The 14,213-nt window shown below is 52.2% G+C and overlaps 2 protein-coding genes across 3 annotated transcripts; both read left to right on the top strand.

The window, feature by feature from the left end:
- Nucleotides 1-329: 329 nt before the first annotated feature.
- Nucleotides 330-3,456, top strand: LAMTOR2 (late endosomal/lysosomal adaptor, MAPK and MTOR activator 2). Of its 2 annotated transcripts, XM_086393286.1 has the most exons (4): nucleotides 330-498; nucleotides 780-942; nucleotides 2,928-3,017; nucleotides 3,253-3,456. In XM_086393286.1, exons 1-4 carry the CDS (start codon nucleotides 431-433, stop codon nucleotides 3,307-3,309), a joined length of 378 nt encoding a protein of 125 aa, XP_086249412.1. In that variant the 5' UTR covers nucleotides 330-430; the 3' UTR covers nucleotides 3,310-3,456. The 2 variants fall into 2 exon arrangements, with proteins under 2 accessions (XP_086249412.1, XP_086249413.1); XM_086393287.1 differs by lacking the exon at nucleotides 2,928-3,017.
- A 1,121-nt stretch (nucleotides 3,457-4,577) lies between these two features.
- Nucleotides 4,578-11,093, top strand: RAB25 (RAB25, member RAS oncogene family). Its single transcript, XM_086393285.1, has 5 exons — nucleotides 4,578-4,872; nucleotides 8,093-8,288; nucleotides 9,463-9,656; nucleotides 10,291-10,371; nucleotides 10,749-11,093. Exons 1-5 carry the CDS (start codon nucleotides 4,830-4,832, stop codon nucleotides 10,874-10,876), a joined length of 642 nt encoding a protein of 213 aa, XP_086249411.1. The 5' UTR covers nucleotides 4,578-4,829; the 3' UTR covers nucleotides 10,877-11,093.
- Nucleotides 11,094-14,213: the final 3,120 nt, after the last annotated feature.

Consider the following 14,213-nt stretch of genomic DNA (forward strand, 5'->3'; position numbering starts at 1 on the left):
TATAATGTAGAAAACTGCTTTGAAAAGTAACCAAAGGTGTGCCTGACAAATATAGGGATTTTACTTTCTTTTAATTACTGAATCGTTACTTGTCATGCGGATATGACTTTCCTCTGCCCGAGGGGATTAAATGTCCTTCCAATACTGCCACTGTCCTTTCACTCCCGCTCTTTCCCCGCATAACCGCGTGGTCGCACTGGAAAGGCGAACTATAGTTCCCAGGGTGCCTCGCGAAGCCGCGGAGAACTACAATTCCCAGCGTTCACCGCTGTGGGGCAGGGTTGAGTCGGAACCACGAAATCAGGCCCGGAAACTACAACTCCCAGGGCGTTCCGGAGCAGGGCAGCTGGACTACGGAAAGCGACTGGCGGAGGCCAGCAATTAGAAACTCTGGGTTCTGGGTGCAAAAACCGAGTTAGGAGCCTCAGGCATGCTGCGTCCCAAGGCTTTGACCCAGGTGCTAAGCCAGGCCAACACTGGAGGTGTTCAGAGCACCCTGTGAGTGCGGACCGAGAAGCCGGGTGGCGAGCACTGGCGTGGGGCAGCGCGCGACTCTCCGAGGGAGGGCTGGGGAAGGCTCTCTGGGAAGGGAGGAGGTGGCAGAGGGGGCAGCAACTAGGTGAATCTGACGGAGAGCCCCTCTTGAAAAGGAAACCGACGTGCTGGGTGCTCTGGGCACGTCCCAGGACACACTCAGTCCTAGTGGCGGAATTGGAATGGGTACCGAGGAGTTTGACTCCCTCTTGAGCACGTTGATATCCCTCCTGATTCTTCACCAGGCTGCTGAATAACGAAGGATCTCTGTTGGCCTACTCCGGCTATGGGGATACAGACGCCCGGGTCACCGCGGCCATCGCCAGTAACATCTGGGCGGCCTACGACCGGAACGGAAACCAAGCGTTTAATGAAGACAATCTCAAATTCATCCTCATGGACTGCATGGTATGAAGAAGGGATCCATTCCTCTGACCCTAAGGGGATCCCAAAGGGCAACCTGGACCCCATCCTGGATGGTTGGAGGGCCAGGGACAGGATGTCTGGAAGATAGTACTAAGAGTTGGTCTGCAGCAGCATTTATGATAGGCAGGACCCTATGTATTGATGAGAAAGAAGTCCTGGAACCGAGGTCTGGCTGGGGTTCTGGTTTTAGCATTGGTGAAACTTTGGGTAAGTGATTTAACCTCTTTGAGTTTTCTGACCACACCTCCAAGGTGAAAACAATAATCTCCTCCACCACACCATGCACACAGGGTTCTTGTGATCAAAGGAGAGGGTGAATATAAACTGTAGAGCGATATGCAGACACAAAGTGTTGTCATCTGAGATTAACAGACCCAGAAGCGTGGCAGAGTCTCTAGACCCTGCCGTCCATTCACTTTACAGAGAAAGGTCATGAAGTCCAGAAAGGGGAAGTGGCCATTAGACTGTGAACTTCTTGGAAACAGAAACTGGCTCATACATCTTTGTATCTGTCCAGTCAACATATTTTTATGTCCCTGCAGTGTTCTCAGGGCTAGGGGAAAAGTAGGAAACAGGGCAGACAAAAACTGCCACCCTAATGAAGCTTACAGTCTTACGTGTGAACTTATTGTAAAATAAGTTCATGAATATGTTTTGTAACACATCTATGTAAGTTTAAAAAGTAGTGTATAGGTATTGAAAATGCTAGGGGAGGACTTCCCTGGTGATCCCATGGTTGGGACTCGGTGCTTTCACTGCAGGGGCCCCCGGGTTTGACCCCTGGTCAGGGAACAAAGATCCTGCAAGCCATGTGGCGTTACCAAAAAAATAAAATAATGTAAAAATTAGAAGAAAATGCTATCGAGAAAAAGCAAGGAAGTAAGATAGAGAGGATGTGTGTATCTGGGACAACGTCGCTGAAAACGTGATACCTCATCAAAGATCCATCTAAAGGAAGCTGGTAAGCCGTGTGGCTGTCTGGGTTAAGAACATTTCTGATAGAATAGTAAATGCAAATGCCCTGCGGCAGAATAATGCCTGGTCAGGGATAACAAGGTTGAAGTGGCTAGCGTAGCATGAGAATGGGAGAGGTTAGTAGGATGATGCCAGAGAGGCAGAGGGCACAACTCCTGGTTCCAAGCACATGGTGGATACTTAGTGAAAATTTGCTGAACCAAACTGGAAAGGCCCCCCAAGAGTGAATTCTCCTGGAAGGATTTCCACTGCAACTCAGCCACCTACCTCTTCCTCACTCCCTCCTTAATCAGTTCAGTTAAGGAGGGAGTTCAGAACCAGATGCCAGTTCAAATGATGAGTCGTAGGGTCCCTGGCCTAGAGCTGGTGCCATAAGGGCAATAGTTTTCAAATGTCTTGACCACAACCCAGCCATAAGAAATATATTTTCAGTCAGAGTCTAGTAAAACAAAAGTTTCATGAAATAGTACTTCCTTTGCGGTATGCAATACACTTTATTTCTCTTTTAATGCTGATCAACCTTCTTAATTGATCTGGGGCTAGTTAGCCCTGGGGCAAACCTACAGTTTGAAAAATATTATGTTGGGAAACGAGGAGAACTCGTTTGGGTTGGGTTGTGTTCTCCCCTTACAGTGTCATTGGGGGTGAAACCATAATAACATCAACCATCTAGACAGCCCTTTTAGACACCGGACTCCTTCCTGTGTATTAGCAGCCTCACCAACTGGAGTGAGGTAGGGATTATAGAAAGAGAAACAAAGCTTCTAGGAGATGGAGTTTTCTCGGGTAACTTGGTTAGTAGGTGACTGTGCTGAGGCTAGAATGGGCTCAGGACTTCAGGTTCAGGGCTGTGGCTAAAGTCCCCCAGCGGAAGCTCCTGCCCTGCCTGAGGCATGAAAAGAAGATACAGGCCTTCTCAAGAGGAGCCCTTGGGGAAAGAAGGGGCAAAGGGTGCAAGCAGATATCACATCCCCTGATACCACCCCCACCAGGAGGGCCGTGTAGCCATCACGAGAGTGGCCAACCTGCTACTGTGCATGTATGCCAAGGAGACCGTTGGCTTCGGAATGCTCAAGGCCAAGGTGTGTATGTGCCCATTCCTGTATACCCCTGGGCTCAGCCTTCATGCTCCATCACTGTATCCACTCCCATCCCCACCATCTTCCCAGAGTCTTTCTCATGTCACCCAGTCAACATCTGGGGTGGGCTCACAGGCAGCAGCTAGGGGCTGGGGGCTCAGCGGTAGGAGTAGACCTGAATTTAAGATCCCTCAGGTGGCAGGCCTTGTGGGACTGGATTCTCCTCCCTTTCCCACAGGCCCAGGCCTTGGTGCAGTATTTGGAGGAGCCTCTCACCCAAGTAGCAGCATCATAATGGGCGTTGGTGGAACCTGGGATTCAGAAGAGTGAGATGACCATGTGGTGGGGCACGGCTCCCCGGGGAAACCTTCCTGGACTGTTGCAGGAGATTGGAGTGGGGGGACTTTGTTCTTCCCAAGAATAAACTTCAACTGCTGTCTCATGTCTTGGCTGTTTGCTTGGATGGGGGGAATCAGAGGAGAGAGGAAGGAGCAGGGATTGTGCATCATGCTCTTCGCATTCAGCTAGGATGCTTCCCACACCACTGAGACCCCCAACCACCACACGGTTTTTGGCAGAGGTGCCTAGGCTCCCTTGGCTGGTTCGGTGCTGTGACTTCACCAGGCCCCTGCCACTCAGAGAAGAATCTTACCCACCTGCTTGTCAAAACCTTGGGAGTGAGCCAAGAGGAACAAGGGGCTGGTGGGGGTCGTGTTGGATGAAGAGAGAACAGGCTGTGGGAGTTCAGTGTCCTTCAGTTCCAACTTTGGGGGGCCCCTTTTTTACTCTTGGGATTGGGAGTGTGCCCCCTAGTGGCCTACGAGGGCCACCCCTTCCCTCTTCTCTGGGCATTCACAAGCTTACGCAGACCCCTCTCCAGATCAGGAAGTCCTTTGCACACAGGAAGTATCTGCCCTGAAGCTTCAGGTCCTGGGGAAAGAGTAGAAACAATTAAGAAGTCCTGGCCCAACAGTGAGACCCGTCTCTGCACCTGGCTGTTTCTGCCCCAGCTCCCCCTAGTCCAGAGTCCTTAGAGCAAGGCTGGACCTTTCCCAGTGCTGTAGGAAGGGACTCATCCCAGGGAAGCTGGTAGGTTGCAAGTCCCAGCTCCACCCAGGTTGAGAAACTGCCCATCCCAGGTCCTAGGCTGTCAGGGAAGGGTAGAAGTTGCTGCATCCAAGATGCCCCTCCCCGAGCTCTGCCCTGCAGTGGGGTGACCCCAGCCCCTCCCCCCACAGCCCTTCCTCTGGTGCCCCCAGTTACCACCCCTACTCGGTTCCAAGGAATAGCAGAAGGCTGTGTAGTTTCTTGCTCCCTGAAGGACTATTTCTCACTAGTGGGTGGGACTCCCCAGCCACAGGTCCCAGGAGCCTAGCAACGCACATTTAGTCCTCAGCTGGCTCTCCGAAGGTCCTGTCCCTGTCCTAGCTGCCCCCATTGTCATTCCCTTGAGCCTGCTCACCTGCTTGCAAGAGCCCAGGCTGAGAGCAGAAACCCAACCTGTCTAACCTGTCTGACGTCATCATCTCTCCACCCACCTGGGCTCTAGGTCTCCAGCCGCTCACTCTTCCTGTTCTCAGCTTCCTTCCTCTCAGATTCCTTACAGCTCTGCACCTGCCAGAACTGAGCCTCCCTAGGCCCTGGCTAGCCTAAAGTCAGCCCTCGATCCCTCTCACTGCAGAAGTCTCTTTACTCTCAATGAGAGGAAGGACTGATCCAGGTGTCTTGAGAGCTGAGAGTTGAGGGCATTGAGCCAACGCATAGACCCATCACCTCTGCCCTCGAAGATACTTGTGCCCTCCATGCGGAGCCAAGATGGGAAACAGAGCCGAGGAAGATTATAACTTTGTCTTCAAGGGTGAGTCGGGGGTCCATAAAGAAAGAAGAATACCTGAGAGAGACCCAGGAAGAGAACAGCAGAGCCAGAGGGCCCCTTCCTGTTTCTGAATCAATTAGCAGGGCCCCCCTCCCAGGGCTCATCATTCCTTCAGATCAGAAAGAAAGCTTAAGGAGTAGGGGTGGGGGGGGGGGGCGTGGGGGTCTGTTTACAGGAGCAAAAGTCCTGGAGCTGCCAGAATGCTCTGCGGAAGTAAATAATGTTGATCACTCCTTAACGGTGCAAGTCAGGCTCTTCTGCCCCACTCCTAAGGGAAGCCCCAGTCCCTCGGAAGAGTTAGCCACTGCAGCACAAGAGATGGAGGTGAGACTTCAGAGAGGATTCCCTCCTGAGAAGGAGGGACAAGCAGACTTAAGAGGAAGAAAGTCACCTTTCCGGGCAGCTGTACAGCAAAGGAGAGATAGGAAGATCTCTACCATACAGGGCTGGAGGAAGACACAGGGAAGATATGAATCGGGACCAGGGTCTAATAGAATCTGGAGAACTCCCAGCACCATAGGCTCGTTGGTCTGTCCCTTGGCAGACCCCCTGGGCTCAAATACCAGGAACTGGGTTTAACTAGGCTATCCCTGGAAGTTTGCATGTATCTTTCCTGCTCCTTTATCTCGCCCCTGTGTTTAGCCAGTCGTGTGTTCCCTACCCCCACCTCCGCACCTCCTTCAGGGCAGGGTGGACTGGCAGCGCTACGATTCCCTGTCCAGCCACTCCACCCTCCCAGCCTCAGCTCCACCCTCCCTTGAGCTGGGACTCTCAGGAGACCAGGGCTTGGGAAACCTGTACTCCCAGCATTTTTCCCAGGAAGGGAGACAAGGTAAGGGGTCACAGTAGACTGGGGCAATACCGAGTTCAGATCTCAGCCCCGCCACTTAGGAGTTATTGCAATTTAGGGTCACTAGAGGCAGACCCGGAGAAGTTTGGGGTGTGAGATGTTTATTGTGGCTCAACAGCAGTGAAAGGAAGAGGAAGGACACAGGATTGGGCAGAGGGAGAAGTCACACTGCAAGGCAGGAACACAAAGCCTCGACCATGGGCGAGCAGCTCTGGGTTTCCCCTCTCTTTGCGCACTGGGTGTGGCAGCCCAGGGAGAGGCATGAGCCCAGGTGAGGCTGCCTCAATTTCAGAAGCAGATGCTGAAGGAGCAACAGCTGAAGGCTGGGTGCTGCCTGCACTTCCTGTGGCTGAGGGCAAGGCCTCCCTGGAAGGCTCATGTGGGCAGCACAGCTCACGTTTACCACACTGGCTGTGTTATCTTGTGTAAGTCATTGAACACCCACCCCGTGTAAACATGGGGTGATCCTAATAGAGGTACTTGCCTTGTAGCATTGTTGTGAGGATTAAATGAGTTCAGACGTTCAGGAGGGTACCGGGCATACTGGAGGGGGCTCAAAAAACGTTAACTATTAGTATCTCCATTTTTCAGAGGATAAGACACAGAACAAATAGTTTTCAAAAGGTTGCACAGTCAGTACTCAAAGCCCTGGCTCAGAGTCCACCTCGTGGGAGGGATGAGATGGGGATGAGGTTCCCAATAGCAGAGACACACACACACACACACTCATGTTCATAAATCCTCTTACCTACAAACATCCATACAGCTCCCAGCTCTTCCCTATCCTACACAAATAAGGAATTTTTGAAGTTGGAGTGAGCCTTTGTAGATTTAATAAACAGGGAAACTGGGACCCAGAAAAGATGAGCCACTTGTTCAGGGTCATATAGCTAGTCAGAGGGTGAGTGGGGACCAGCGCCCAGATTATGCAGTGCCCAGTCCTGGGGCACCAGCTGGCCTTTCCAGAACCACCCTGGGTAGCTCCGGGCCAGTGGATTATGGGTTATATTTAACATCAGCCCCCACATTTTAATGCCAGCCCCTAGCTCACTCACAGTGGGTAAGGCAGGGCCCTGGATCCTGCCCTTCAACCCAAAGGCTCTTCATGGCCCCTCTGGTGTATCCTTGTCCATGAAAACCTAAAGGTAAAAGCACCAGCCTACCAACAACGAGTTTCCCAGGCGGCTCAGTGGGTAAAGAATCCACCTGCAATGTAGGAGACGCAGGAGACCCAGGTTCGGTTCGATCCCTGGGTCAGGAAGACCCCCTGGAGGAGGGCATGGCTACCCACTCTAGTATTCTTGCCTGGAGAATCCCATGGACAGAGGAGCCTGGCAAGGTACAGTCTCTGGGGTCACAAAGAGTCGAACACGACTGAGTGACTAACACTTTCACTTTTCACCACCAACAATAATGACAGTAACAGTTTTGCACACTCACTATATCCTGGGCAATATCTTGTTTACTTCTTGCAACAACTCACAGATAAAATTGTTATTCCCATTTTTTTCATCAGAAAGAGAATAATAAGTTGCTGAAGCCATGCATAACTGGCCCCACATCCAGTTCCATGGTCTGAAGCATGCAAGACTGCCCCTTCTTGGGGATAACGGGATCCTAATTTCTGCACACATACCCCCATACCTTTCCCCCGCCCACAGAAGTGTCAGCTGCCAACTTTGTCCTCACCCATATTGCTATTCTCCCCTCGCAAACACACACAAACTGCCCACTTCTCCTTCCAGCTTGTATACATAGAAACACGCCCATGTTCTCAGATCCTCTCGCCCAGAAATGTGCACCCCCACACACACAGACCCCCTACCCTCCCTGTTACCTCATAACCCTTGGACGCCACTATCCACAAACAGCCCATAGACATCACCCCCTCACCAAATTCTTGGGCTGATGTGTGCCGCTATGTTGCAACAGGCCAGGCCTAGAACCCTTGAAGCCCCTCAGCCTGTTTCAGACTCTCATCCCTTCTGCCCCAGGGTGGGTACATCATGTAGAGTTGGAGACCCTTGTCTCTGCCAGGCTTCCTGTGGCGCTAGTGGTAAAGAACCCGCCTGCCAATGCAGGAGACTTAAGAGACGCAGGTTAGATCCCTGGATCGGGAAGATCCCCTGGAGGAGGACGCAGCAACCCACTCCAATATTCTTGCCTGGAGAATCCCATGGACAGAGGAGCCTGGCAGTCTACAGCCCATAGGGTGGCAAAGAGTGGGACGCAACTGAGCGTGCGTGCATGGCTCTGCCAGGAGACCTGGCTCCCTCCTCAGTTTTCTGAGCTACTCGTCTTTTCTGATGGGCAGACCCTCTAAGTTCAGTCCTTATCTCTCCACTCCTTCAGTGGTGCTGATCGGCGAGTCAGGAGTGGGGAAGACCAACCTGCTGTCCCGATTCACTCGCAATGAGTTCAGCCACGACAGCCGCACCACCATCGGGGTTGAGTTCTCCACCCGCACTGTCATGCTGGGCACCGCCGCTATCAAGGCTCAGATCTGGGACACGGCTGGCCTGGAGCGGTACCGAGCCATCACGTCGGCGTGAGCCCCGGGCTGGGGGTGTACTGGGGTGCTGGGGTGCTGGGGAAGTCAGGGAGTTGGGGGTTTTGTGGCTTTGTTTATGCATATTCATCACTCTTGGACTGGTTACTTGACTCTTACAAACCTCAGTACAAAGGGAATAATTATATACGAAGGCAATAGCACCCCACTCCAGTACTCTTGCCTGGAAAATCCCATGGACGGAGGAGCCTGGTAGGCTGCAGTCCATGGGGTCGCTAATAGTCAGATACGACTGAGCAACTTCACTTTCACTTTTCACTTTCCTGCATTGGAGAAGGAAATGGCAATCCACTCCAGTGTTCTTGCCTGGAGAATCCCAGGGACGGGGGAGCCTGGTGGGCTCTGTCTATGGGGTCGCACAGAGTCGGACACAACTGAAGTGACTTAGCAGCAGCAGCAACTGTCTGGCTTCCCTTGGTGGCTTAGAGGGTAAAGCGTCTGCCTGTAATGCGGGAGACCCGGGTTCAACCCCTGAGTCGGGAAGATCCCCTGGAGAAGGAAATGGCAACCCACTCTTGCCTGGAAAATCCCATGGATGGAGGAGCCTTGGGAGGCTGCAGGAGGTGCTGATCGGCGAGTCAGGAGTGGGGAAGACCAACCTGCTGGGGTCACTAAGAGTTGAACACAACTGAGTGACTTCACTTTCACTTTCTTTCAGTCTGAAGAAGTGCTATCAAACTTCCAAGAGTGAGACTGGATACTTAGTAAGGGTGCCTCAGATGGTCAGGAAGATTCAGCTAGTTCTAGAAAGATGGCCATGAGAGAAAAGCACTGGGGGTCAAGGAGCTATGTGAGGGAGATTTGGGGTGTTGGGCATCCAAGAAGCTAGTTTGACCAGAGCCCTGGATACATCCGTGGATAGCTGTGGCTAACATCAGAACAAAGACCAGAGGCAGCAGAGGGGTTAGGAGGGAGGAGGGAGCCTGTGGTTTTGGAGAAGGGAGGTGAGTCTTCAGAGACTCCAAGACCAGTATCCTTGGAGGGCGTTCAGCATCAGACACGGGAGCTCTGGACTGCCCTGTGCACTTTGGGTCTCTGGACTGTAATCTTCATATTTTCCTGTCTCTGGTGCTCATCTCTGGCTTTTGGCCTAAGAGGTTAGACTTGATGGCCCTGACCTTGCCTCTGTCCACCCCACTAACCCCCTACCCAGGTACTATCGTGGTGCTGTGGGGGCCCTCCTGGTGTTTGACCTAACTAAGCATCAGACTTATGCCGTGGTGGAGCGCTGGCTCAAGGAGCTCTACGACCACGCCGAGGCCACAATCGTCGTCATGCTCGTCGGTAACAAAAGTGACCTCAGCCAGTCCCGGGAGGTGCCCACTGAGGAAGCCCGCATGTTTGCTGGTGAGAGCCCACCACAACCCAGCCGGACCCCTCCGGCTGCTCTGCCAATGTAATCCCAGCCCTTGGTCCCCCTGTAGGGCTCTGGCCTGGACTTCCTCCCCAGGCTCCCCACTTCCATTCTGCCTGCCTCAGAATCTCCTAGACCTTCCCCTCAGTGACCCTGTGTCCCTCGTTATGTCCCACCCATTTGCCCTGTCTTTATGGGCAATTATTCATAGCTGGTTTTAAGGCAGCCCACATTGCCGTGCTCAGAGATCCTAAGTGTGGCAGATGGGCTTCCCTTGACTGCCTCCTGTCACACTTTCCCCAGGAGCTTTCTGGGGTTTAGAGGCAGCAGGATACAGGGATTAAGGGTGTAGGCTGTGGGGTCCCGTGGCCTAGCCCATGTCTCTTGGTGAGTGACTAGATGTGGGACACAAAGCAAGTTCTTTGTTCGTTCTCTCTGTTTCTGGGCTACAGTTTCCTCTTCTAAAAGAGAGGAATAGTATTTAGACCTACCTTCCAGTTTGTCTGTAGGTTTAAATGAGCCACACATGCCAAGGGTTTAGCGCGTAACGAACGTACATGGTAAAACGTGAAGTGAATATGATTGTCTTGACCCTTCACAACTAACGGTGTGCTTCCTCTCTGTCAGAAAACAATGGGCTGCTCTTCTTGGAGACCTCGGCCCTGGATTCCACCAATGTCGAGCTGGCCTTTGAGACTGTCCTCAAAGGTAGAGCCCCTGCCTCCATTCGACAGGCACCGCCATCCCACCCCTGAGGCTTCTGCGGGCAGGGGGAGGAACGCAGACACCCAGCCCTCGCCCGCCCCAGCCGATTCCTCATCCCCTCTGTGGGCCCCCCAGCCTCCTCAGAGCCTCCCTCATACACCCCCACCCCTGGAGCTTAGGGAAAGAACCAGAAGGCCACACTCCCAGGGAGCTGATTCTTAGTCCCGCTCCACCCACGTAAGTCGACGGGACCCAGGTGCCCAAACTCCTCTTCCTTCCAGCAAAACCCCCAGTGTTCAGAAAGGGGCACGCAGAGTGTGTATGGGGAGGGTGGGCTCCTAATCTTCATCTGCCCTGATCACTGCCCTCTGCCCTCACAGAGATCTTCGCCAAGGTGTCCAAGCAGAGGCAGAACAACGCCCGGACCAATGCCGTCACCCTGGGCAGTGGCCCGGCTGGGCAGGAGCTGGGTCCTGGGGAGAAGAGGGCCTGTTGCATCAGCCTCTGACCTGCCCCCACTGTGTTCCGGTGCCCCCCAGCCCTGCCCAGCTCCAGGAGCTTTCTCTGCCCTGTTGGTCCAGATGTCAGAGGGGCCAGTCCCTGTCCACAACCCTGCAGAGCTCTAAGGTCTTCATGTGCCCCTCCCTGCCCCCAGATCTCTATTATCGGTCCCCCTCTTACAGACTACGGCCCTCCAATAAAGCTGTGTTTTATATCAAGCCTGACCATCCTGCTGCCTCCTCTTCATCTCTGGGCCCTCCTCTGAGTCCTTGTTCCCCTTTCCCTCCCCTCATCCCCACCACCGTATCCACTGCCCCCCAGGGCCAGCTGTCTCTGGAGTCTTGTGGTCTGGGGACAGTGCCAAGGGGGTGGGAGGTGCCCGCCCTTCCCTCTGCCAACCCCCAGGGCAGGTGGAAGAGGGAGCACAGCATGGCAGAGAGGGGGTATCTGGAAGGAGAGACAAAGGAAACCATCAGCGGGTACCATCTGGTGCCCTGGGCCCTGGTGCCAAGAGCTGAGGTCACTCCAATGCCAGGGGTGAGGGGAGGAGGCAGGGGGGATGTTTAAGAAAAGGGGAGTCAGGGCCAGCCCAGGCTGTGTGTGCTGGGGAAGGGATTTTAAGCCTGGGAGGTGGAAGGCCTGTCTTCCATCCAGGTTTCTGCTTGACCCTGAAGAGAAGATGTGGGGTGTAGGGATGGATTGAATCTGGTGCAAATTGATGGGAGGGTCGAGCTCTCAGCTCAGCCCTTTCTCCATCAAGTCCGGAAGCTGGCTTTCCAGGCAAGGTCTAGGTGGCCCTGCCTCGCCTTCCCCTGTTCTGCAAGGCAAGGTCGAATGAGGTCTCATGGTGCCCCAAGGAATAGAAGGAGGTAAATGGAGAGAAAAGAGGGGTTGAGTACTTAGAGACCCAAGTAGGGAGCTGTGGAGAGCAAACAGATAGGAGCCACCCACTTCATGCAAGGTAAGCAAGGTCACCCAGAATGACACCAGAGAAAACCCCACTCACCCTAAGGTGGTTCTGACCAACAAGCCAAGAAAGAAGCCTGAGCCTTAAGTAATAATACTTTTAATAAAATTAAGTTCTTAATAGCACATTTAATACATTAACCCTCCCCCTTCTTGGTTTCTCTGCATTTTGTGCAACATCACTTTGACTTGATTATTCATGGGTCCGTTTTGTTTCCCGCCTTTATTTTGCTTTTGAAATGGTTTTCCTGGTGGATTTGTAACGTGTCTTCACTAGATGCCTCAGATTAAGTCTGACCACAATCCTACTCTACTTTCTACAGTGGAGAGACCATTCCCCTGCCCCAGGGCTGTCTCCCCCCACCCACCCTACCCCACCCGCACCCTCGAGCAGGGAAGAGGAAGCCCTCCCCACCCCAGACGCTACCTTCCCAAACTAGCGGGGTTCCTAGGACAAAAAGAGCAGGGGAAAAGTCTGTCCCTGGGTGGGGTGAGAAGAGTAAATTGGGGAGGAGATATGTTTGGGGTCTAGGGCCAGGGAGGGGCATGACAGAGTCATTAGTGTCATGGAACTTCTTGCCAAGAGTCAAGAGGCCTCTACACCCCCTTGGACAGGAGTGAGGGTGGGGGGACCAACTGATTACAAGCTGGGGTTGGTAGAAGGCAAGTGCACAAGCAAAAGCCAAGCTCCCCAACTTTCTATGGGGAGGGTCAGGGTACAGCAGATGACCTCTACCTGAACTCTTACAGATGGCAGTGAACTAGAACAGATGGTTAGGGTTGAGGGTCACCTAAAGTCCCTGCTGCACCCCCTGACTTTGTACCCTTGGGGGCCAGTTCTCCCAGGCCTTCAAGGACAGCGTCTCCATTCCACCCCAGTGGGTGGCAAGTCCTTGGTATCTAAGAGATAATAAAGCACTTCTGCAAATTTGTAAAGCACAGTGCAGCTTTAAAGGAGACTGATTGTTGAGATCATTCTTTCACCTGCTGCCATGGAGGTCAGAAGCTAAGCAGTAGGGAAAAGAATGGGGGACAGATACCCTCCAGTCCCCTTGAAGCTCTGGGAGAGAAAGAAGCGTGTGCATGTGTGTCTGTTGGTGGAATGACCTACCAGGCTCTTGAATTAATCAGAGGTAGAATGGATTGCAGTTATACTTCAGGAAGGACTTCCTCAGTTAGGCCTGGGAGAAGTTGTCTCTGGAGGGTTGAAGCTGGGCAATCTTCCCCCTCTCAGAGAGCCCCAAGAGGACATGTTTGGAGTAAGGGCTGCCCAAAGACAGGGAGCCAACCATGTTCTCCCACCTCAGCTGTCCCTAACCCAGCCCAGCTCTGGTTGAAATGATCAGTGTTCATGCTTTCAAAGACCCTGGGAACTGAGCCCCTCATCTATTTGTCCTATAATTTAAAAATCCAAGGATTCTTAGAATCAACCCCAGCAGACTGGAAGGAAGCTCCCAACCATAACTAGCAACCTGCTCCACCCTGATATCTGAAGATGGGGGGGGGGGGCTCAGGGTGGACTCAGCCACTTCCCTCCTCTATTTTCCTTTTCATTATGACTTTTATACATTCTACTGGACCCAGGGGCCCTCAATGCTACTAAACTTTAAGCTATCTGAATATCGTCTACTAAGTAACTAGTAATTCTTTCTCTTTGTCTCTAGGATTATATGAAATAAATTTGAATTATTATTATTATTAATTATTATTATTTTGTAGTATTCTTTTCTTTTAAACCCCTCGGTTTTTCTTCTCTCTCTCATTTTTGGTTAAAAAAAAAAAAACAAAAAAAAAACTATTTCTCTTAAATCTCACACCTCTCTGAGGGTTCCCATAGGCCTGCTAGGCCTCAGTTCTGGACTTCCCCACCTTACTTGCCCCTGGGACCGGACAGGGGAAGGGGCAGGGGGGACACCCCAGGATCCTCAGTCCTACTGCTTCTTCCTTTCTCCTTAATCCCTTTCTTTGTTTGGCTCTGCCGGCTCCCCCAAAGGGGAGGGGGAGAGGGAGGGGGAGCCTTGGGGGTGAAATCCAATCTACCTGCAGGGCCCCAGAGGGACCAGGTTCCCCTAGCCCGTCTCCACAAGCCATCCCAGGATGCTCCCCCGGAAAAGCAAACGACATTCCTCCCCAAAAAAATGTGGGGGAAAAAAGGAACGTAAACCAGAACATATATTAAAAACACTTTTTTAAGATTTAACTCTGAATACAAATGTATTTTTTTTTCTTCTTCTCTCCCTACATATATTCTAAACCTTCTAAAGTTTTTTTATTTTTTTAAGGATCACTTTATCATAAAATAAAATATCCTTTTCATATAATAAATTACCTAATAAAAAGTCTTTTTTTTTTCATATTAGCCCAGGTTCTTTGCTACA

Source organism: Bos grunniens, chromosome 3 (assembly GCF_055505025.1).
Source record: "Bos grunniens cultivar Pamir isolate PY7600 chromosome 3, Bosgru_T2T1.0, whole genome shotgun sequence".
Taxonomy (NCBI): domain Eukaryota; kingdom Metazoa; phylum Chordata; class Mammalia; order Artiodactyla; family Bovidae; genus Bos; species Bos grunniens.